Source organism: Amblyomma maculatum, chromosome 7 (assembly GCF_055883805.1).
Source record: "Amblyomma maculatum isolate TAMU_Amacu chromosome 7, ASM5588380v1, whole genome shotgun sequence".
In the NCBI taxonomy this organism is placed as follows: domain Eukaryota; kingdom Metazoa; phylum Arthropoda; class Arachnida; order Ixodida; family Ixodidae; genus Amblyomma; species Amblyomma maculatum.
Window position 1 is genome coordinate 2,977,470 of NC_139350.1, and position 25,315 is coordinate 3,002,784.

The window sequence follows — 25,315 nt, forward strand, 5'->3', positions numbered from 1 at the left end:
ACACGCAGATATCTGCTAGCCTGGGCAGCCTGTTCATGCAGTGCATGAAGTCTGGCTACTCGCGTCAAAAGATGTAGTGAACACAGATTACGCATAAACGGCCTCCGTCGTCGCCTAATCAGAAGCGCTTTTCTTAATGTCTCACTTTTGAGGTATGGCGTGAAACATAGCTCCGGATCGGCACTCTCGCACTTCCTTATATAGCAATATGTAAAAAAAATATTCTTTTGTCGTCTAAAACAACGTCAGATGCGGAGAGTTATTTAATGAGTTCACGAAAAGAGAAATCAGTGAGAATGGGCATGTGCTCTGCAAAAGGAAATGACTGAACAAGCGCATGAGTCTATTAAAAAAACTTATATTGCGAGTGATCAAGTCGCGCCCTTGATAGATTCCCCTCCTCCTTTACACACACACACAGAGAGAAAAGAAAACGTAATTTTACTGCTTGTAGGGGAAGTTAATGCAATTTTAAACTATCACTGGACTGCAGTTTAAGACACGTACAATATTCAAGGTATCTACAGCGCCGGAAAGGGCATTATAAGTGAATTGTATGAACCTAAGTTATTAGCGCAACAAGAAAAAAATGAGAAGAAATGCAATATTGTTAACAACACTTATGTCGAATGCTAATGAAATGCAGCAAACAACCAGAACTTGACTTCATCAACATAGACAGAGAGTTTGCAAGGTTACACACAATTAAGAGGAGAACATTATACCTCTTTTGGGAAATATTTGAGTGGGCAGCATAATCCTTTTTTTGTGTGTGTGTGTGTGTGTAGTGGGAAATGAGCGTTAGCGTTCCTAACTTCCCCTGACTTTTTTTTTTTTTTAGCACGTGATTTTGTATTCAACAAACACCATATTTGCAGCAAATTCACTTCAATGCATGCATTAATGAGATCATATGCTTGGTTGGCAGCATATCTTGAGCTCATTCAGAAGCTTAAAAGCTTTTGTGTTTGCCCGCCTCATAAAAATGCAGTTACGAAGCCGTTCGACATATCATACCTTAGCTCAGGCAGGAGCTTGACATACCAGCCAGTGCAAGTCTGGAAGGCCTAGCTTTTAGATGCAGATATAGATCATCTTCAGAGCTTTTTAGATGCTTACCTTTCAACAACGAGAAACAGCTTGAAGAACCCTGAAGAAGCGATAAGCTACACTCCCATCCCTCCTAACTCCCTAATCACCGCAACAGCGGCCGAAATTAATCTCTTCAATCAAATAAAGTTAATTCATTCATTATCTTTTTTTTTCATTTTCTTGTCAGCTGCTGCAGCTTGCTGCGTTTGCTATGCCGCATACTCAGTTATTTTGAAGATGTTTTAATTTTTGTGATCATCTTGCTTTTTGAATTTCTCTGCAGTTTTTAGATGTTTCCTCTCTTCACATTAGCTCAGAGTTGGAAGCCCCGTGCACAATTTCGCTTCATTGACATGCTTCAGAAGAGCTATAATCAACGCTCAATTCACATGATATGAGAACTATATGCGCAACATATCATTGCCATGACTATACCGCTTAATGACAAAAGTATTCTCAACAAGCAAAATTCCTCACCCTCATGGCTCGTCTATTTCCTCGTCGCGAAAGGACAAATATTTCCTTCGAATTGCTGGTACTGCGACGAGCTCGTAATTATCCAAATCAAAATCCGTTTGTGCAGCTCAGCTGTCCGATTTGCGCTATGTACACTGATAGGTTCTTGGAATCTTGCATGTTCTCTACTGGCACTGCTGTCGAAACACACGGGGCAGCGCGATTATTAGGGTGCTCTTTCTTCGGTATATAATGCCTTTTGCGTTCGAAATATGTGCCAGCAAGAAAATAAAGAGCCTTGCTACACGAACTATAGTGGAGTGACGACTCAGTGTCAGCTGTACCTGCTCAAGCCCCAACCATTCAAGATGCGGCTTTTCCCTTCTGCTCCCCGTTCAGGGTGGCACCCCCCCCCCCCCCCCCAGCAATTCCAACCCTTCGTATTATCGATGCTTTCTCGAGCGCCGATTACACTCTCCAAAACAAAGGAGATCCCTCCCAGTCGTCAGACGACACAGCTACGGCCCCCTCAAAAGGATGGAGCTACTGTACTCGCTCCAAAGAAAACTGCCAACTCCGATGTCCGTTTACACCCAAAGGATGGCGTCGCCGCTCCCAAGAAGCAAGACCCCCTGCCAAGCGCGATACCCGCAGGAAGCGTCGCCTTGCCTTCCGCCCCTTCAAGGAGGCCCTGCCCTCCGCAACTTCTTCTGCTGGCTCCGCACCCGCGTCGGAACCAACTGTCGGCACCACGCTCACCCCAGCTACTTGCAGAAAAGTGCTCAATACCTTGCTATGCCATCAGCTGCACGATTCAGTGCCGCTCCAATCGACCCACCTGCACACTCCAAAAGCACACAAACTGTGCTTTTTCGTCCCGTAGGTAGGAAGTCCAAATTCCTCACTGCCTCTCGTAATGCAATTGCAGCGGAACTCTCCAAGCTCCCCGCTATGAAGCAAGTCTGCATCAACTTTCACCACAATGTTGCTGCAGTCGATGTTCCGCACTCAGCCGACATCGCGCCACTCCTCGCTGTCACATCTGTGAGTGGCATCTCTGTTCGTGCCAAGGAGGCCCGTATCAAACAAGCACGGGCATCATCTTTGGAGTCGACCCCTTCCTCCTCATCGAGGACATTGCTGAAAACCACGAAAGCAAGTCGCCCATTGTCGGATACTCCCGAACCGGTGGAAACGTCCTAGTACACTTTGCTAGTGCTGCCCCATCTGACGAAGTCGCCCTCTTCAAACTTTGTCGACATATGCGAGCCTGCTTCCCCGTCCAGTGCAGTGCACCATCTGTGGCACCTTCAGCCACATCACTGCGGCCTGTAAAGCTTCGGCCCGCTGCCTTCGCTGCGGCGGTCTTCACAACAGAGCTGACTGTGAAGCCACCCATCCCAAGTGCCTTAACTGCAGTGGGAAACATGCAACCACTGAGCCTCGCTGCCCTCGCTGGCAGGCGGAGCGCGAAGTCGCTGCCATTCTCTCGTCCTCGACGCAATCCATGACGCGCCCAGATGCCCTTCGCTCTGTTCTGGCGCAAAAGCCACCGGAGCAAGTTCCAAGCGACTCTAGCTCTGGTTACCACTGAGGAAACCCTTGATTCCCGTCCAACAAGGCCACTTCTTCGGTGATGCCATCAGTGGGAACAGCCCCCCGCAACTGCAACACATGCTCCAAATCAGCAACCAAAGGCTATCAGCGAGATGCAGTCATCGCAGCTCTCTCCGCCGCTGTGGAGGCTCTCATCGATCACCTTCCTTTGAACTCCCCTGCACGTCAACTCTATGCAGCGGCCCTAGCTGTCTAATGAGCGTTTTCCCATCATGGCTAGATAAGCTGTTTTTCGGCCGCGCATCCTACAGTGGAACTGTAAGTACCTGCGCCACCGTCAAGCTGAGCTGGCTGAGCACCTTCCCCGCCGCGCTTATGATGTCTTAGCCCTGCAGGATACTTACACGCGCGCGGAAGATGTCCCGCTTCCTGGCTACACGGGATAAAGTGGTGTGACTGAGTGTGCCTCATCTGTGTGGACCGCTGTGCCGCGTCTCAACGCCTCCCACTTACCTGGGAAACCGCGAGTGGCTATCTACATTCGCTCACGAGTAGGAAGAGCCGTCCTTCTCCTCAACGAGCTCCTGGGATCATCTCCCAAACTCCCAAGTCAGCTCACTTCTCCAGGCCTCCCCATGCTTATGAACTGTCTCAAGTCTCCCCAAACCTTCCAGGTGTAACAACCAAACATTGCACCCTCATTGTGCTCTCCAGCAAGAAGTAGCTATTGTTCAGCATGAACTATACGCCAGCTTCACGTTCATTTTTAGTTATAGCTCCGTTACCAATGAAGGGAACTCAGCAATAGCAGCTTGTGTTGCCCCTTCCCTGGGCTTCATAGCATTCATTGATTACGAAAAAGCATTTGACTCAGTTGAAACCTCGGCGGTGATGCAGGCATTGCAAAATCAGGGGGTAGACGAGCCGTACGTGAAAGTGCTGGAAGATATATATAGTGGCTGCACAGCAACCATAGTTCTGCATAAAGAAAGCAACAAAATTCCCATAAAGAAAGGTGTTAGTCAAGGAGACACAATCTCCCCAGTACTATTCACAGCTTGTTTAGAGGAAGTATTCAGAGACTTGGAATGGGAGCAGTTAGGGATAAGGGTAGATGGAGAATACCTCAGTAATCTGCGATTTGCTGATGACATTGCCTTGCTAAGCAACTCGGGGGATGAACTGCAAATAATGATTGATGATCTAGACAGAAAAAGTAGAAAGGTAGGCTTGAAAATCAATATGCAGAAGACTAAGGTAATGTTCAACAGCCTCGGGAAGGAACAGCGCAGTTTACATTAGGTAGCGAATTACTGGAAGTAGTAGGCGAATATGTCTACTTAGGGCAGGTAGTAACCGCAGATCCGGACCATGAAAAGGAAATAAGAAGAATAAGATTGGGATGGAGCGCATTTGGCAAGCACTCGCAGATTATGACTAGCAGCTTACCGGTATCGCTCAAGAGGAAAGTATACAACAGTTGCATCTTGCCTGTACTCACCTATGGGGCTGAAACGTGGAGGCTAACCAAGAGAGTTCTACTTAAGTTGAGGACAACCCAGAGGGCTATGGAACGAAAAATGGTAGGGGTAACATTAAGAGATAGAAAGCGTGCAGAGTGGGTCAGAGAAATAACTCAAGTTACCGACATTCTAGTGTAAAATTAAGAAGAAGAAATGGACATGGGCAGGATATGTAGTGCGAAGAGAGGATAACCGATGGTCGCTGAGGGTAACAAACTGGATTCCAAGGGAAGGAAAGCGTAGCAGGGGGTGGCAGAAAGTTAGGTGGGCAGATGAGATTAAGAAGTTCGCAGGGGTCAAGTGGATGCAGCTAGCACAGAACCGGGTTAAGTGGAGAAATATGGGAGAGGCCTTCGCCCTGCAGTGGGTATAATCAGGCTGATGATGATGATGATTCCCTGGGCTTGCAAAGGCAATGCAGGCTCCCCATGCCCACCTGCTCTACCGTCCCAGAGCTCGCCGCTCTTGATCTTGCACTGGACCTCGTCCTCGAAATTCCGCATCCCATCAATGCTGCAGTCATGTCTGATTCCTGCTCAGCGTCGCAGGCCCTCATCCACCACAAGAGAGGCTACAACCTCCCCCTCGTCATCATCGCGAAGCTCGAAAAGTTAGATCTACGCGGATCTCACGTCGTTATCTAAAGGAATCCTTCACATGTTGGCGTCCATGGCAATGAAACAGCCGACCAGCTAGCCAAGCAGGCGCACCACCTCTCCTTGTCCCTCTCACCATCAGAGTCGCACTACGACTCAGCGAGGCTCATCATAGCTCGCTATGCTCACCGCCACCACCCAGACAGACATGTGACCGCCAACCAGCGCATCTGCCTCCTCGACGCGCGTGCATTTCACCACTGCGACACTGCTTGCCTCCTACGACTCCGCGTCGGTTGTGTGTGGACTGCTGACAGGATATACCGCCTCCGTCGTGCAACCAGTGCGGCGTGTGTCCTGTGCGGTGCCTCTCGAGAAACTCGAACACTTGCTGTGTGAGTGCTCCGCTCTACACCAACATCGAGCCGCCCTTAACCTCGGCTACCGTCACCTGGGACTTCACTCTGCATCCTTCTGTGATGTGCTGTTCCCGAACTGTGCGCCAGCCAAACTACCGCCCTCAGGTTGCTCCTCATTTACCTGGAAGCGACCCACCTTTGTCTCCGCCTCTAAACACAGCGGGCGCGTCCTTCCGGTTTCGTGCCAACTACCCCCTCCCTGTCTGCCCCTTGCCACTCCTCCCTCTTTTCCATCCACTTCTACTCATCTCTTTCATCCCCTAACTGATTCTAGGAGACAAATATAGGGCTGTGCCCCTCAGTTTTTTCCATCCCCTAATCCCCCCCCCCCCCCCCTCACAAAAGAAACTCAAGTTCACAGGTGCACTCCGCTCTTCCCGCTACCGATGCGCAGGGGCCCGCGAAAAGGCACAGGGCAGCATTTTCTTTTGTTCTGTTACGTTTTTCCACTTCTAAGCGGGAACTACCATAGTGTTACGTTCCGGAAGTGAAAGCAGTGGAGACTGCTGACTCTGCCACGTGGATGCGGCGTCGGCACTGAAATACGGCGCATTTATCTACTACAATCGCTGGTTGCTGTAGTAGACGTTCCCCTCACTTCCGTTCATGTTTTATTGTCTTTAAACTTGTGGGGCTCTGCTAAAATTTCCGGTTATTCAGCACTAGCTAAGAGACAGTCGGCACCGCGAGCTGGTTATATCAAGGTCAACCACCGCAACATGGTCGTTACAGGGAGTTTTTTTTTAAATACAAGCACTTTAATGGGGTCGGCATCGGGGAATTGAAAAACTTCGCAATATCGAAGAATTCGCTACATGGAGGTTTAACTGTATTACGCCTTGCCTTGCAGCGCGGCCGCCACGCGCTGGAGAGACAGCAAAAAACAAATCTGCATGAACATACTTGCTCGGCGCCAGCTGGAAATGAAAATGTACTACCGAATATATCATCCCAATTTCCCTGACTTGGCAAAAGTTTTGAACGTTTCCCAGACATTTAACTGTTTTTCCCCGTGCTTACGGTTTCCCTGACAAGTACCGGTTGCTAGAAACCCGGGGTGCTCAGGACGGCACCGTTGGTAGCAGCAACGCTGAACGGATAGTGGCGCTGTCGCATTGCTCTTCTACTGCGCGTTAGGCAGCCGAGTGGATGGTTGGGAGGTCTTGGTTGTGGATGAAATTCTTAGTTTTCTGGTCATCTATACCAAATATCACAGTGATTAGAGTTTTGTTGCGGCATAAGTGAATGGTGAAATTTTGCATTCAATGCCCTTAATTGCAGAGATTTCAGCAGGCAAACATGGACGCGTGACACCAATTGATGTGCAGCCGTCTACATTAGCTCCGAGTTCACCGCAGGACCAAATTCAAAGCTCGTTTTTGGCCACTTCAAACAGGTAGTAAGCACAACTGTCAATTAATTGAATCATCATCTTAGTCCCAAAACATGCACAAGACAGGCTTTGGGGCTGTGTCTGTGGTGTCATAGTCTGGCATACCGCGATGTTGTAAGTTTGCTGAGAACTACTGCCGGCTTTGGATTCACGGTTAGTTGAACCTTCTAAATACATCTACTCAGTAAAAATCTACAACTGCTGTTTGTACCAGAGACAGAGGATTGCAAGAAATGTGACATGATTATGAACTCGAAATGTGCAAAAAGCACTGAAGTTGTCCTTGATCGGCTGAGGCCAGATCAAATGACCACGCGTGGATAATGTTAGAAGGCTATGGGTTAAAAAACCAACCTATCACCCTTTCCTCAAAGAAAATAATATTTCTCTCTACCCTCCTCCCAACAACTGCACAGTCATTTCCACATTTACTCTATCAACTACTATGCTAGTGTCCAGGGCGGCTCATTCACTGTCAAATGCAAATTAATTTTGTTCAAACAAATCATGGTTCAGGAACCAGGTCGGAGTTTTAATTTATACCGTAAATGCAACAAAAAGCAAATGCTGACTAGTAATACGAATAGAACAGAGCAAGGGTCACAGCGAGAGCATTCCACTAACACCACATGTGGAAAACATGGACAGCATGTAGAAGGGTCACACACCTGGGTTGGGAGGCTGGAGCCAGCCGCTGACCGTGCCACCGGTCGAACTGCTGCCAGAGGTCCTGTTACTCGACTCACCGCCCCGTGCAGGCACTGTGGAGCCCCCTTGAGACGACAGCAAGGACACGGGCCCATTCTCCTCGCTGCCACTGTGCGAATCCTGGGACGAGTCACTGTTTCGATCTGGGAGCAGAGGAGGGAGAAGCATTTGGCAAAGAGGGTACGAAAAATGCTCCAAGAAGTACAGTGGTTTCCCTTCAGACATAATCATCACAAATAAACTCGTTGCTAAGCCTTGTAGCATACTTTCTAGACAACTGCTAGCTGGGTCCCATTTGAGAGTGGAGGAGAGTCTGCATTACGGTCATGGGCTGTGTGGAGCTGATCGATTGTCCCTTCAGGCTCCAAGACGGTGTACTTTATTTCTTGCTGGGCACGTAGCAACAACTCTTTAGACATTAACACACACTTTATTTGTAGTTTTATATACTTGCACGGAAAGCAGCAAAAGTCGGCTCATAAACGTCGGCACAGTAACCGATCGCGGCAGTATTTTCGAAATTAGTGAATCCGAGCTTTTATTGAGCATTGCTGGAAATGCAGATCATATTTAGGACAATCATGAGCCTCTGTCAGAAAATAAGGACCGCTTACCTAAATACTTAAGTGAAGAGAAATGTGGCACAAAAAATGGTGGCAAGTCATCGGGGGCGCGGGTACCCAAAATATGATCCCCCATTTGGGAATATGCTTCAAGCAGTCTTGTATTGAGTCAGACAATCACTGAGGGTCCAGAAAGCACTAATAAGGCTTAACTAAGCACCTGAACACAAAGAAACGTTCCTGAACAGACTCTTTTGATTGCACAATTAGTTTGAGTGACTGAAAGGAGTTCTTAAGTCCAGAACAATTGTCTGCGGGAGGTCACAGACTTGCATGGCACTGACAATGCATGGCACAAACTGGGTCCTACACAATCTGTAGACAGTGAGCGAAAGGGAAGCAACTCTGAAAGTAGCCAGAGGTGAGTGTGCTCTGCTCAACAAAACAACATTACGGACAAGACAGGAAAGAGTGAACAAAAAGGCGATCATGTAAAAACATTGAGCATCCGTAAATGGTTAACCACCACAGTGCATGGGAACAACAGCATGCTGCTTCTCATGTCTCGCATATGTCAAACTGACGTTTGTGTTCTGTAACTGCATGTTAAAGATCCCCAGGTGGTCGAATTTACTCAGTAGCCCTTCACTACGGCTCCTCTTTCACTCCAACCTTCCCTTTCTCTACGGCCCGGTTCAGGTGTCCAGAGAACAAGTGCGACAGGTACTGGGCCTTTCTTTTAATGTGAACCAATTATTATTATTATTATGAACGGCATCAATGCCAGCATGTTGTAAATAGTAAAAAAAATTGCCGACGATTACGTTACTTTCTAATGCGCAATTTGAGTGCAGCTCATCAGCTGTTTCGTATTTTCGATAGATTGAAGCAAATATTTAGAGCAAGACACGTATGTACAATTAGACGACTTTTTTTATTTTTCATACGTATTCCTTCAAGAAACACTCGACTAACAGTTTTTGGCTGTCATGAAAGAAGCTTTGTGATCGGAGAAATGAAGCGAGCAATTAAGTTATCGGGAAGTTGCGGGAGGCAGCACGTGGACCGATAGGAACGTTGCATGATGAGCAGATAGCAGCGACTGACTGATGCCACTGACGCCGCTAACGAGTGAAGAGAACGTGACTGCGTTTCGGCTTGGGATGCACGCACCATGATCAGCTGATAGCGAGCCGGCGTTTCGGCAACCGGAGAGTACCCTCGCCGCAACGCAGGAAGAAAAGGGACCCCCTCCTCCGCTTTCTGCATGGCGCCGACGGTGTTCTACGGTCACGTTGTCTTAACTCGCTAGCGGCGTCAGCGGCATCAGTCAGTCGCTGCTATCTCTTCGCCGCGCAACTTATCCTATGGGCCCACACGCTGCCTCCGGCGACCCCCCCCCCCCCCCCCCCCCTTCCCTTCATTGTGTTCTCCGGTTGCTGCTCACGCTTCTGCCCCCATCGTTTGTTGCTGAGTGTACATCCCGCTCTTCTTGCTAGGCTCCGGCTGCCGAAGTGCCGGCTCGAACTGGGGGGGCCTGAAAAGGAGCGGAGCTGGATACAAGGCCGACGACACCGACGCGAAACCAAGGAACGGGCGCCAAAGAGCTGCGCTCTAAAACAGATACATAAACCTACACCAATGTTTACGCTCACCAGCAACTGTGCCATGTAGAAATTGAACCTGCAATTATGATACACACATTTAAAACTGTCTGGACGTGTGTTAATACCTCCCCACATTTCACATACATTTTGTATTACCGAAAAAAGTATATTCACATTGAAATAGTGGAAGGAGTTTTAGCATATGTATGCGTATAATCTCTATCTTGTTAGAGTGTTCCTGCAAAGTACTATTACCGCGCGCATTAAGCTGCTACCACCCTCCCGGGATATATGATGTCTCAAAGTATAGCTCCTACGCCAAGAAAAAGACGGGACGTATATGCCAGCTACCCTAAGAGCCGCCACCTATCGTCCACCTCCCTATCCTGCCCTTCTAAGGAATTGTCCACCCACCTACTGCCTCTATCAACTCACTTCTATCCACCTTCACCCTCCAGAAGAATTATGCCGTGTATGCGACGGCTCGGCTTGGAGTGACAGCATTTAGGTGAGTAAAATCAATAATGAAATCCCTGAAGATGATTATTTAGTATTTTTCTACACTTGCATGTTCTCCCCGACTGATTTTTCTCCACAAGCCACTTACTTTCGGCTTTGCCAGTCATCAGTGTACTCGTAATTGCAGTATTTGCACTAGCCGATTTGCAAGCAATGAAGTAAACATCCCACTAATGTTCACCAGTGGAGGCAGCATTGAGGCGGGAATAAACAACAGAGCTAACTGGTGTATTGACACTGAATGGTACTATCGTTTAAAGTCGAGCTAGTTGGTCAGACGACATGATGCACCACACAGCATATTAGGCGATGACACACAGAAGGCACACAATACACATACAGCATTGTCCTTGTTTATGTATATGTGTGTATTGTGTGCCTCTCCTGTGTGTCGTCGCCTAATCTGCTGCGTGGTGCATCATGACACTGAATGGCTTCTAGGAAACCTGTGATAAAATAGGACGCAAGATCACAAGAGAAAAAATGGCTATGGCTTGACCAATAGCCGTCCCGAGTAGAATTGCGTAAAGCAACATCTGCGGCGAATGCGGCGGCACCTTTGAGTCACCGCGCCGCGGAGGAGTCGGCGGTGGTCCCGGTGCGCCAGCTGTGCACCGTGCGACGTCACTTTCAACTGGTGCATGCACAGCTGGTGCGGCGGCGGTACCTCTGGGTCACCCGCATAGCGGAGGAGTCAGCGGCGGCTCCGACGCGGCTCTTCAGTTGTGCTCCGTGTGACGTGACCCGCTCCTCACGCATGCGCAGTTTCGCTCATCGGGGGCTCCGCGAAATGAATCAGTGACTAGCGTAGTTTTGCTTCCGCAACAAAACAGCCAGCAAAAAGGCCTATGCCGCCAGACTACATAGCATAGGTGGGAACGGTGCACAGCCTTTGAGCCCTTCACGTCGCCAATAGGATGTAGAAGTAAAGACAGTGCCTCAGATAATTTTCCTGTTGATACTGAGCTATGAGGTCACACCGTCACAATTTGCTGCCCAGATGTCAAAGGCTAGCTAGGCTTCATGATCGACGAAACACCGAGCTCTCAGGAGGGACAGTTAAACAATAGCATCACTGTTAAGTGCAGTCACAAGAAAACTATGACCAATCTCAATACAAAAATTTTTTCACGCATTCTTGACATGCTATAGTCTACACTTTTTAGTGCGGCAGCATGAAGGCTCGCGTTCTGTAGAAAAGCAATGTAATTATTGCGATTGTGAGCAAAAGATCACAAACATGCTTCTGGCAGGCGGCAGGTGACGGGGGTCACATCATTTATTATTTATTACATACTGCAGACCGTGAGGCCCAAGCAGGAATGGATTAAAAACAAATTATTGCAGTGATAAGTAATATCAAAATACAAACAAAACAGAGCACAAACAGTAGGAAATTAAAAATGATAATAGCAGAGCATGAAATTATGTTAAACATGGTCATTTGTCAGGTCAAGAGACTGTAGGCAGGAGGCTGGCAAGCTGTTCCAATCATTAATGGTCTGGGGAAAGAAAGAGTGTTGAAATAAGCTAGACTTGGCAGAGTACGGGGTCAGAGAAAGAGGGTGGGAGTGTTGGGTTTGTCTGGTGTTCGATAATATTAGGTACGGTGAAGGATTTATTTAAAGTTTATGATTAAATAATAAAAATTTAAATTTAATCGAAGAAATTTTTGCCGGGACTGAAGGGTAGGTATTGAATTCGATTGCATTAGTGCAGAGACAGACTGTACTGCGAAAGCATGAATCGGACAGCTTTTCTTTGGATTCACTCTAGTGCGTTTATGTTGGTAATAGTATATGGATCCCATAAAATACAGGCATACTCTAATTTAGTCCATATAAAGGTTTCGTATGCTAACCTTTTAACTTGGAGGAGTGCATCCTTTAGTTTATGGCGCAAAAAGCAAAGTTTTCGAAATGCTGACGAGCAAGTGTTGGAGATGTGAGTGTTCCAGCTTATGTTGCTTGTTAATGCCACACCAAGATATTTGTATTCGCTAACTTCAGCAATTGGACCTGAACGCAGAAAGAGCATTTTAATGGATGAAGTTTTCTTGTAACACATAGCAAGACGGTCTTTTCAGAGTTAAGTTTCATACCCCATCTACAACACCATGTGAGAATATTGTTACGGGGGGAGGGGGCAAGCAGATGAAGGAGACAGAACATGACCGATGGCGATGGCAGATGACGTTTAATGAATGATGGCGGACCCAGCACGAGCGCGCCTGCCCACGCCATTGCCCGCTTCTTCGCCCGTAACACTACCCGGGGCCACCGAGCGATCGTCCCGATCGGTGGACGAAGAAGTCAAAGTTGATCAGATTTATGACATGACGGTGATCTTGTGCGGAGCGGTAAAGAAAGAAGAGAAAGAAGGTAACGGCTTGCCGCCATGATGATCAATGAAGCCTGGCCCAAGAAGCTTTGTTGAACAGGTCACCAGGATTTGATGGCTGGGTCCTAGGCACGCATAAAACGGCACAGGCGGGGCGATGTCTTCACGTGTAGTGTTGTATCGGGTCGGTCGGATCCTTCGGTCAGGTTGTTTTCATGCGCTGTGTCTTGTGATGTGTCCTTGCGCGTGTTCGTGGCGTCTCGGGTCGGTGGGATCTTAAAGTTGGGCTACTTGTGTTACTTCATGTCTTTTGGTCAGGGCGGTGGACTGGGCGGGGATGGAGAACGGCGATGTGGCGTCGGGTTCAGCAGGCTGGGGAACAGCCAGGTAATGCGTCGTCCCAAGAACCCGCTGTCGACGGCGCAAGATGACACAGGGCGCCGAAGCTCCGGGCCAGGATGAGTGATGATGATATACCCCGCGCCTCCAACCAGATGTTACGGGACGGCAAGCCGATGAAGAAAGAAGACAGAACATGACCGATGGCGATGGTAGATGACGTTTAATGAATGATGGCGGACCTAGCACGAGCGCGCCTGCCCACGCCATTGCCCGCTTCTTCTTCGCCCGTAACAACATTGTTAAGGGTTGTGTTTAGAATTGCCTGATCGTCAGCTGACCGGATCTCACTAAAAATAATGCAGTCATCTGCATACATACGGATCTGCACAGGTTCATTAACCACATCAACAATATCGTTACAATATACCGAAAATAGCAGCGGTCCAAGCACACTGCCGTGAGGGACACCAGATGTGACCGGAAGAGCATAAGAATCTTCTCCGTTAATAGTAACATACTGTTTGCGTTCCATTAAATACATCGATACCCAGGCAACAAGAAAATCGGGCAATCCTATCATTTGAAGTTTCTCGATTAGCTTTTTATGCGGCACTAAGTCGAACACTTTGCTGTAATCTAAGAAATTTAAGTCTACTTGGCCGGTTCTATCTACTACGGAAGCAAGAAAGTGAAATAAGGTGACTAACTGTGTAACCGTAGAAAACCCTTTCCTGAAGCCGTGCTGGTGTTGCGACAAAATATTATTACCTTGAAGAAACTTTGAAATGAGGTTAGCTATGATGTGTTCCATAAATTTACAAGAAGAACATAATATAGATATTGGGCGGTAGTTAGACAAAAGAAGTGGGTCACCTCTTTTCGGGACGGGCACCACACGCACGGTTTTCCAGTCATCAGGTATGGATGCAGTTCTAATGGAAGCTCGAAATATTAAAACGAGGAATTTGCATAGCGTTTCAGCGAAACGGCGAAGGAATGCGCCTGGTATACCATCAGGTCCTGGAGACTTTTAGCCTAAGTAGCATGTTCAATGCCCCTTCGTGTGAAATCAAATCGGTAACATTGAGGAAATGCGAGGCGCACGTTGAAAATATAGGTCCGGCAGGCGCGGAGAAAAAGCTGTGAAAATATTGTTTAAAGTTTTGCGGAATAATCTTAGGATTAGTTATTAATGCCCCGTTACGGGATATTCGTTGTACACTCCTTTTCCTTTCTTTCATAAAGTTTCAGAACTTTTGAGGATTATCAGAAATAAAGTTCGGGAGAGTAGTGTTAAAATAAAAAGTCTGCACGTACAATGGCATCGGAAAGAGCTTCGCGAGCTTCGCTGAAAGCATGAGATGCTGTTCTTTTCTTTCGTAGGCGTGTGGCCTTCCGTTTTAAATGTATTATATGCCTATTCATCCATGGTGTATATTTGGCTGTTCTCTTTGTTCTATCAGGAGCAAAATTTATCAAGCAAAAGTGGCATATCTTCTTAAATTTGTTCCAAAGGACAGCAGCATCATCGTCAGCGAAGTCAGCAAGCTGAGCATCCAAGTAAGCTAAAATGGCATCATCATCGGTACGCTCAAAATCCTTCACTGTTTTAACCACTGGATCATTTTTTACACATTTAGAAACAAGTGACAAGCAAACAGATACCACTTTATGATCGGATAAGCCGGAATGGACAGATACAACATAATCATCAAAACAGCGATCAAGAAAAATCAAATCAAGGACTGAACTGGATGAACTGCCTACACGCGTAGGCTCATTCACAATTTGAGCGAGATTATTTTCAAACATGATATCGAACAAAGTATTGGAACCATTTGCAGAGTCGGGCCTTGGAAAGGAAGCGGTTCCAGTCAATGCACGGAAAGTTGAAATCACCTACCAATATCATTTTGTATTTACTGGAATGCCTCATATGATCTCTGAGGTTTGTTAGAAGGTTGGGAATCGACTCTGGTGGTCTATATACTGCATACAATACGAGAACATGCCCAAATAGGTTCATCTTTAAGCATAAACACTCAACGTGTGTAACATCTGGAAGAAGAACGGATTCTATGTCCGATTTGGCTATTACAGCTACACCACCGCCCCTGGTTGGTCTGTCTTTACGAAAAAATTTGTATGCTGGCGGAACTGGATCGTCATTTCTGACTGCACTGTGCAACCAAGTTTCGGTAATGACGGTAGGATAAAAGGATAAAAGGTTGTAGGATAAAAGAACTCCGTAAAGTAGGCTTGTCTTATTTACAATACTCTGAGCATTTATGTTTAGAAGCCTAACATGCTTATTCGGGATGGGTCATGTGCAAGCTGCTTAGGGGGTTTTTGAAATTAAGTGGCGTTCTTGTTTCGTCCCGTCCCAGAGAAACACGTCACTGCCGATGTGCAATTTGTCGTGAACAAGAAACACTTTCTGGCCTTGCAAATTTTCGGTTTTTGTACTCTTCCACAACATCTGCCGTCTGTTTAAAGTAGACGGCGAGTAATCGTCCTGAATAGAGGTAGCTGAGCCTTTAAGTTTGCTGCAATTTTTAAAGAGTGATGCTTTTTCATTCAAATCTTGAAAAAAGACGATAACCGGTCTTGCTGATGCCTTCTTACCTAGCCTGTGAATGCTGGAATGGTGGAAATCAGAATTTCTTGGTAGCACCACGTGCCGCTCTCTTTGCACAGCGATCTTCCTTCTTCCTTTTCTGTGCCTTGTCCATGTCTGTGTATGCTCTTGCAGCGACCTCTGCTCTGCACGATGACGTTGTGATGCGTCGTCGTACCAAGCCGTTCAGATTGAGGGTAATCAATTATTGTGAACTAGTGCGGTTAGTTCTGGTTTTGCATAGTTTATATTGACTTTTATAGTTTAGGTGGATTTTGAATGACTTAACTCAGTTGACATATGGTGAATGTTGCTCAAGTTAGCAGCAGCGACAGAGATACAAAGCTTCACTTTAACCAAGATGTACGAGCTTGCCTCAATAGCCCAGTAATAGCATGCCTGACTCTCCAAGGATCCCAATGGACTCGATATAAATCTGGAATGAGCTGTTTCAATTAGCAGCTTCATTAAATGACATGTGGTCTCGTAATGCATACAACCTGCCAACCAATCAGTGCCGAGCCATCTCACTTGCCACCTGCCAGAGGCATGATCATGAGGAGGACCACACAGACCGGCAGCCAGGCAGAAAACAGTTTGTCGGCAGAGTGGAAGCCCCCATAGAAAATATTACACGGATTCAACACTGCTGAACTGAGCGTGAAGCAAAAGCTTTGGTTTCGAGTGACCGAGCGTTGCATCGTACCCAACCAGTGTTCTGTTGAATGCATCAAAGCTCTCCAGTGTTTAAGGTGGTGGTGGTAAATGCGTATATTGCGTCTAAATATGTAGGGCACTTAAGCTCCGCCTTTAAGAGTTTGATGTGATAGCTTAGGCTACAAGCCCGTATATAAAGCCCCGGTCTAACCAATTCGTATGAATGCGCCTCAGTGGCCTATTAGGGTAACGCAAATACTAGGGTCCTGGCAGGCTGATTCTGACATAATCGTCCCATGTGAAACGAGAGATCCAAGTTGGCAGCTCCTGCCATTTGCGGCTACGGCATATGAGCATACGCGACGAGCCGAGCTGGCTGGCGTTGTGTTGCTTTTGCAACAAAAAAAAAAACAGAACACAAAAGGTGTCAAGTGTTTTCAAGAATAACATTGGTCCTTTCTAGTAGCTGCAAACAAGCCTTCTTTGTTGAAGCTGAACTTTAGATGACCGCAAAGTTTTTTGAAACCATTGAGGCTGCTGCTTCTCTACAGAGAAGCGACTATGACTCTGGCAATGACGATACTGAAGGCTTGCCACGTGTACGAGAGACCGAGAAACTGCGTGCACACACATAATGGTATGGTAGTCTCTTGCTAAGAACTCCGCACACAGCTGCAGGCTTCAGGTGCAAATGACTTACCTCTGTCGTCCTTTTCGATGATCCCACTCACAGCCTGCATGATGAAAAGGGGGGGGGGGGGGGCAACAAAAAGTACCGTGTTAGAGAAGAACTGAATGAGAAAGAACACCCGATACTGCCAAACGCCATCTCATCAAGAGACGCCCATTCTAAGGCATGCTTATTTTTTGTTCTCGTGTTTAGGATGCTCGCCTAACGTCACCTCACGGACTTCCAAAGCACAGTCGGCTGTACAAATGTGGTTACACAATGACACCACAGGTTGACCTCGTATTGGCTGCAGCCACTAGCAAACCGAGGGTCACATTCAGGAAATGTGTGTACCCCCTTGTACTCATTTCGATGTCAAAGGAGACCTGGTTCACATTTGTGGTGACATTGATGCTCCACGTACTCAGACCCCGTGAAAGTCCTCAGGCTCTGTAAACCCCTGTCAACAGACCACAGCGTTGCATCATGAAAGTTACTAACATCGGCATAGTGCTGCCCACAAATAAGGACGTCACCTTCAGCTGCTATAAAATTTCTTATTAGGACAAAATTTCCACCCATTATCCTCACACAGCTATCTTTTGGCTTTGTAGAAAACACTTTTTTTCCCAATCGTAGTCTTACTGAATCGCTGCTCCCAGAATGTTTCAGGGACTGGTCCATTTATGTGAATATTGGACAGCTTGATGCCATCACTTCTAGGAGTCACTGGTTGCTTGAACTGCTTTAGTTCAGCTGCTCTTATAAAAATTTGTTCCGTAGGAAGGGCATGGCCTCTGGCCAGTCTCTTCAGCTTTCCTAGAAAAGCTTCAAAAGGAAAGGCTGAAAATAGGGCAATGTGGCGAAACCGTCGCACATCATCTTCCAGATGCAAGAGGCTATGTACGCTAACATTTTAGATGCCACTGCCATAAAGCTTACCTGCCTCTGTAATGAAGCTAAGCAGCAGCTGCTCAGCATATTCACACAAAGTCATACAAAGATCGGGTGAGGCCAGTATTGTAATGGTACAACTAGCTTCAAAAAGTGCGTGTAAAATGGATGAGCAAGGTGTTGCTTCAGAACAATGGGGCCAAAGTAAACAAGGAAGTTTCTATACTCGGATGCCTTCCAAAATTCTAGAACACGCAGGGTCCTTGGAATGCGCTGGAGCTCTTGTGGAATGTTGACAGCCAAAGTCGCTAAGTTCTCAGAAATGGCCCTACGTGCACTCAAAGGCAGCATTGACGCTGATGGGGCAGTTAATGTCCAATACTGCACTAGAAGTCTTTTCATAACTCTTAAGCAAACCAAACGCATATAGTCTAGTGGGAACCAGTCCGATGCCCAGCTTGAGCAATGGTGATGTGCAATTGTGATTATCAGGCTGTGTCATGTTGGTGAAGTTTTCACCTGTACGCGGAGGGGCCAACACATCAGGAAATATAACTTTCCTATGCTCTACAGAGTACATGCCTTTTTGCATGTACTTTTCACATGCATAGTATGCTGCATGTCTCTTGGTACATTTAAGGAATGCCCGCGAAGGCATGTCGCAAACAAATGCATGAACAATCACTAGGGAACACAGCTTCACCATGGTGCAGTCCAAGCTCTAAAAGTGAACACTCTCGGGTTTTGAGTCCCCCATGCAGAGAGCTGCAAGGAAAGGTTCATTTCGCGAGCTTTCTTCGGCCCACACAACCACAGGCCAGAATTGTTTCGACGACACAGAACTGTTTCGACGAACTCCTAGATAAGGGCACACCATCGACGTTCATAGTCAGGGAAATCACTGAAGCGCTCACTGATATGGCTCCACTTTTAGCTGCTGAATGAGGTTTCCAGTGACGCCAAAAAAGCAGTAAGTGCCACTTCCCATGTTGGTGACTACTGGCATGAGGCGTCCGCAGCAGTGTTCTGGCATCAGAAGGGAGGTCTGGGTGGTGCGGCTGCAGAATTTTCAGAAGCTTAGTGATGTGGGCGGCAAAAATGTTATCTACAGCCCATGAACGAAGTGGGTCGTGCAAAGCCGGAGCTAAATCCACCCCACTCTCGCTTGACGAAAAATCGCGGAGCTCACTGCTGCATGAATACTGATGTAGAATTTGTTCTTGAGACTCGGCAACTTCGCCAGTTGGCGGTGGATCAACGAGGCACAATGGAGAAACCAATTCTTCATCGTCATTGCTATGATAACTAGCACTGGACTCACTGCTGTGAAACACCACCCTCTCAAAATGTTCCTCGGCAGTAGCTAAGTTTCAGCTTGTAAGGGACTGCTGCACAGTAGGGCTATCAGATTGGCAAAGTGCTGCTATTTTGGTTGCCCTGCGCCAGAATTTCTGTCTTCTTCCAACATCAAAGATACACCACTATGTCCTCTCCATCGCTGGTAGACACAGCCCTACTTGCAAACACGAGTGGTACGCATCATGGTGCACGGAAGGTCATCGACGAATAAGCAGTACGAGCACTTGATTCAGCTACGCACAAGTGTCGTGGTTATAACAGCGCAAAGCTGATACAACATGATAAGGCGTGTTCAGGAGAAAAAACCACTTTTCCGCATTGCTACACAAGCATTACCCGTCAGATGTGAACACACACTGGCTGGGCTTGAGCTTGGCTCGACTACACCTCGTTTGTGTGCCATACATTGCTTGTCTTGGCCAACGAAAGCGTTTATGTAATAAATAACCATAAATAAACAATTTTTTGCAAATAAAAAAACTCACGCAGTAAATTACTAAACTTGAACATTAGCATAAATTAATAAATATTTATTTTATATTATTTTGCTGCGTTCAGGCGGCACCACAATCAATATGGCGGGACAAACAAAAAAAAAAAAAAAAAAAAAGAAAAGAGACACGATGGCATGGCTCTTGTGGGGCTTTATGGAGCTTTTTCGCACGTTATGCCTTCTCTTGCTACTTGCCTGTGCTCGTGTGCATTTTGACTTTGAGTGCCTTCGTGCAGACTTCGCAGCCGCATTTCCCGTGCGAACTCAATCTTCCGACTGCATGCACTGTTCTTCGCTCACAGGTGAGTTGCTACTGCTTTGGTGACCTCCCTTTTAGCTTGTAGGCATATCTTAGACTGCCGCATCTTGAACCACATTGGATGCGCCACGCGTTTTCTGTTTATTCCTTGCTGCTTTGTTAATCATGAATTTCTTTGTTATTAACGACTGGCCATGCATTTTCGCAGCAGAACAGTGCTGCGCTGCCCCGCATCACAGATGTTCAGCAGGAACGATGCTCCATGCACTACGGAGTGCACTCCTACGGGAAGTTGCTCTATGCACTACTAAAGTCTATTGAGGGGCTTTATGCACTACGACGATGTGGCGCCATCTAGTGTGAGTCTAGTAAAGCAGATTAGTGACGTGATCGTTTTGTAACGTCACAATTACGTCATAAAAAGCGGGACTGGTGACGTCAACGTATTTGCGCGATCGCAAGTCATGGAAACCGTGGATAGAAGCCGACCGACTACCGTCGGAGTTCCTCCGGCCGACCGGCACTTTTTTGCAGGCTCCTCGGTGCGCAATCACGTGACGTACGCGTATCTGTTTTTTTTAGTTTGTTTTTGTTTTCCTTGAGAGCGGCGCGGCTGGGCGCGCGATGCGGGGGAATGTAGAGTACGTGAGCGCCGCTTCTGTGCGTTCGCAATCTTTTGCTTTCGTTCTTTTTCTTCCGTTGGTTTGATGGGGTGGCTGGTATTCAAGGCGATACAGGGACTCACAGTCGTGAGCCCTCTTCTTCGCAGCGCGCTGCAGGGATCCTCGTTGTATGAAAACTTGTAGTACTGACCGTATGGGGGCCCACCTGAGCATGAGTTATTTGCATACACGCGCGCCCACACACATCCAGTTTTGCAGTGGCGAAAAAGAAATATCTTCAAACTGAGGGCACCTTCTGAGGGAGCGTACACAAGATGTTGCTTAGCTTATGGGCAGACAATTTTTTGGCACTATAGTTGTTTCACATAAGAGGCGTAATCTAAGATGCAAAAACGGCCCATTGAGCGAAGTACGCGCGCACAGAAGCAGTCAAACCTTTAGCGCTCGATCAGGCCAAAGCAGTCCATACCTAACTGCTAGGGGGAAGAAAAAAATAAACGAAAGGAAGCAAGCGTACACATATGCTCTGTGCTTTGTCGAGACCGGCCGTGGTCGAAGGCGGCTCCAAGCAGTCACTGGTTTGAAATCGCGCTGTCTACGTTAGCTAGCCTACCCGCTTCTCCTTTCAATTCCTTTCCGCACCTCTAGGAAACAAAAAAAAAAAAAAAAAAGCGTGCGGGCTGAGCTTTTTGCTCACATGACATACGGCTCTCCCTTCCCCACCTCGAAGCCGCTGTATGCCGCGCTCCGGCGGCCAAGCGCCTACTAGCATCCTTCCCACGCAATGGACTTGAAATTTCGACAGCTTGCAACCACCCCCTCACTCCCTCTAGTAAAAGGAAAAAAATAATAAAAACACCCACAAGGCGCACAGGAGTGCTGTCTATTTTGAGTCGCGCGATTTAGCGCCCAGGACCTGTAAATCCTCCTCGCTCGGCGCCGCACTATGGTCAAACCATTGCATGCGCTAACATTTGTGTTACAAAATTATTTGTGTTTACTTGCTTTGAAGAGAAAGAACGAACTGCAGGTGCCCGTATCTGCATGCAGTCGTACCTTGATCCCGCGATCTGGCATCGCATCCACGCCCGCGATTGTCGACAATAGTTGCAATTACTTGCTGCGGTGCCCCTACTGCACGGTGTGTGTGTGTATATATATATATATATATATATATATATATATATATATATATATATATATATATATATATATATAACCTCGCACCCACGGTAATATTCATGACTGCGCGGGCGAACGTGGTCGCGCGGTCCGCGATGTTTCTCTCCGTCGATCTGCCGGTGGCTGGCACCTCGCCTTCCTCCATGCTCCTCGCGCAAAGGGTCACGAGGAGCGGTCACGTGACGCAAAACATGCGCATAGTTTGAATAAAGTTACCTAGATGGCGCCACAAACTGCGTAGTGCACATAGCCAAATCCGCTGTTGGTGCACTCCGTAGTGCATAGAGCATTACTCGTTCAGCAGAGCTGCTTGTGTTCTGATCAGAAGACAAATGCTGAAATTATTTTGCCTCTTTGGCGGTGTAGTCACCGTGACAGTGTCACGCTAACGCCTAAGTTGTCACGCCCGTGACAAGAGCCGCATCATTAGGTCTGTGTGACCGATTAGTGTCATTAATCGTTTGCTCGAAGTGTGACTGAAAATTCGTCTAGTTTGATAGCCCACAGGTCGCCGGTTGGGGCCACCAGCCAGCCATCTCGCTAACTAACTTGCTCAGTGTATGTGTGCGCCCTTTGCCATTCCGGTTTAGCATTTTGGCGCTTTGTGTGTGTGTGTGTGTGTGTGTGTGTGTGTGTGTGTGTGTGTGTGTGTGTGTGTGTGTGTGTGTGTGTGTGTGTGTGTGTGTGTGTGTGTGTGTGTGTGTGTGTGTGTGTGTGTGTGTGTGTGTGTGTGTGTGTGTGTGTGTGTGTGTGTGTGTGTGTGTGTGTGTGTGTGTGTGTGTGTGTGTGTGTGTGTGTGTGTGTGTGTGTGTGTGTGTGTGTGTGTGTGTGTGTGTGTGTGTGTGTGTGTGTGTGTGTGTGTGTGTGTGTGTGTGTGTGTGTGTGTGTGTGTGTGTGTGTGTGTGTGTGTGTGTGTGTGTGTGTGTGTCATCTGCGTGGACTGAAAATAGTTGGACATTAAGTATGCTGAAATTCTTCGCCACGACTGTGTTGCGCTGTTTTTACTTTAGAAATCAGCAGTAAACATTTTGTTGATGAAAATTTCTAGCACATGCCAAGTAGGAGATAGTGTTTGCAGCGATTTAATTTCCTGAAACCCAAGCAATAAGTATGCAAAAAAAAAAAAAACTAGTTTCAATGACATGCATCTCGCTCAGCTGCTGGCAAAATACACACTGACCATAAATTGACCCTCATTGATTGGAAACTTCAGTGAAGTGCAACTCAGTAGTGTCTCTTCAACAGAGGCACTTGGAAAATAATGCCTTTGACTTGGCACTAGTGCGTGTTGTTATGCTAACTGCGCTATATTCTTGCAGGATGTTCTACATCGTCGAATTCAGCAGTGCGGACGGAGTTGCTGCCGTCCCCAAAATTCTGGGTGCAGAATGGGGAAACATTATGGCCGCCATACCGAACCCCGTCTCGTTGCCCAAACGCTATAAAAGACTGCGAGGAGCCTGGAGAAGAATGGATTGCACACAAATGCCGAATCTTAGGCGAGGCTAGTACGTCTTTTTTTTTTGTCTCAAGATAGTATTGTGATTATAGGGTACTGTTGGAGCTTTAGGTTCTTGGTTGTGGCACTGTACAAAGGCAACGATGCACATAAGTTAAGCACTGCCAGAGGGGAGAACTTTTGAGCCAAAATGGTGAAATAATCACACATCATCTTAATTTAATGACTCTTATCAGTAATCGTGTTTGTTGCTCATTGGCTCAAGGTTCCTGTTATAGTGATATAGTTATGCTCTTATTTCAATAATATTGTTGCTAGGCAGTTGCGAACGTTGCCTTTTCATGGGCCTGCTTACTATTTTCATTCAGTTTCCCTTTAGCCGTGTCATTCAGTCTTTCTACACTGAACTCTTTGCTTGCAGCAACATATGCTGACGCAAAAAGAAGAGGGAAGAAAGCTGAAGAGGTGTCAGTTTTGACAATTGATGAAGGAACGGCTGACAAAAAGGCCAAGAAAGCCCACCAAGAAGGCGTTGTATGGAAGTATGAGTCCAGTTTTGCTGCTAAAATGTTTTTGCCTGATATGTTTGCACTTTCTATATTAATCATGCATATTCCATTTGCTTTGCTGCTATATTTGTGAATGCTACTTTAGCAAGCCACTATTGCAATAACTGAATTGAAACATTTTTAACTGCAGTGTCGGATGAAGACGGCAGCAACGTCCCAACAAAAAAAAAGGAAACAGAAGGCTGTTTTTGTTTGTGAGGAAAGTGAAAGCGACGGAAGCTGCGATAATCATCGCCTACCATCTACAGTTCCTACATAACAAGCCAAGCAGCTACCATTCGTTGGCCGTCCTCCACCGAGACCAGCACAAGTACCATGAGCCCAGCAGCACAAGCAAAAAGCGGCATCCAAGGTAAAAACTTGCCTTGTGCCTGTAGTGGGTGTTGTAAGCAACATTTTACTGTGCAGTGCGCGTTATAGCTCTATATTTGTGGTTTTATTCTGGCACAAATATATATTTGGCTAGTTTTTAAATTCTGGCCAGCAGTCTATTTTTGCTGCTGCGTTCCAATATATTTTTTAATTTTTTTTTCTTTTGCTCATTTCAGGGCTTCTGAAGAACCTTATGCAAATGGTGTGGATTCATTGAGTCGTATAATAGATTGAGATGCACAATTCAATGTATGCATAAGCGTGTTCACAGTTCATAACAGATGTAATGGGGTTTGTTAATTTGTAGCAAATATCAGTGTCTAGGTTTACTGCCCTAAGTCTGTGATATTGTTTTGTTTGCACAGTGGCCCTGCGGCAGTCTTGCCTGTTGGGCAAGGAAGTGGACCTGAGACATGACATTGGCGACCATTTTCGCCACTCACCAGCACGCTGCAAAAAACGGTAGGTCTATTATGCTGTGTACGGAAGCTGGACTATCATTTAGTCTACTTGTGCATCAAGCTGTGCAAAAACTGGACTTGTCACAGTCACTTAGCTTTCCAGCATATCATATGGAACAGCATAGGCAATACCTATGGGACATAAAAGAGTGCAAGGCCATCAATGTTGCATCAGCTGTAATTTTAATGGTTTTAAAAGCAGAAATTCAGTGGGTGTCCTGGTGTTCTTTATTTTTGTACTATCTGTCCAATAAATATTGGCACGCTCCACACACAAGTAATTCTGGCCCTGCAAATTTAGTTTTAGATGTCTGATTACTTTGTAAGTGCTGTCTTGAATTTTGGCTGAATAATAATCTTTTTTGTGCTTTTGTTATTTTAATTTAGTGGCCTAATTTATGGAATGGATGACCTGGCAGCTATGTGATTGCTCGTCTCTTCATGGAATTGCTGACTCAACTGATGTACAATCATGCCAAATAAATTGTGTAAATGATCTCACGTGTGCACCTGACGTAATTTTTGCACTGGCTGTGTCATTCAAGTGACTGGTCAGCAGACCACGATTACTGCGTAACTGCCTTT

General features: G+C 46.6%; 1 protein-coding gene and 1 long non-coding RNA gene across 6 annotated transcripts in view; one reads left to right on the forward strand and one right to left on the reverse strand.

The window, feature by feature from the left end:
* LOC146182602 (uncharacterized) overlaps window positions 1-25,315 on the reverse strand; it is a 75,296-nt gene that overhangs the window by 23,328 nt on the left and 26,653 nt on the right. For 3 of the 5 annotated variants that reach the window (XM_084608881.1, XM_084608880.1, XM_084608879.1), the window contains exons 4-5: window positions 17,090-17,123; window positions 7,705-7,887 (exon numbers count right to left, since the gene is read on the reverse strand). In XM_084608881.1, the coding sequence (XP_084465007.1) occupies window positions 7,705-7,887; window positions 17,090-17,123 (217 nt within the window). Of the gene's footprint in view, window positions 1-7,704; window positions 7,888-15,740; window positions 15,879-17,089; window positions 17,124-18,001; window positions 18,998-25,315 lie in introns of those variants that run through there. The other 2 variants (XM_084608883.1, XM_084608882.1) reach the window with 2 other exon arrangements.
* Window positions 19,942-25,220, forward strand: LOC146182603 (uncharacterized). Its single transcript, XR_014708372.1, has 6 exons — window positions 19,942-20,107; window positions 23,189-23,377; window positions 23,750-23,870; window positions 24,028-24,249; window positions 24,635-24,731; window positions 25,118-25,220. It is a non-coding gene; the product is annotated as an uncharacterized LOC146182603 (long non-coding RNA).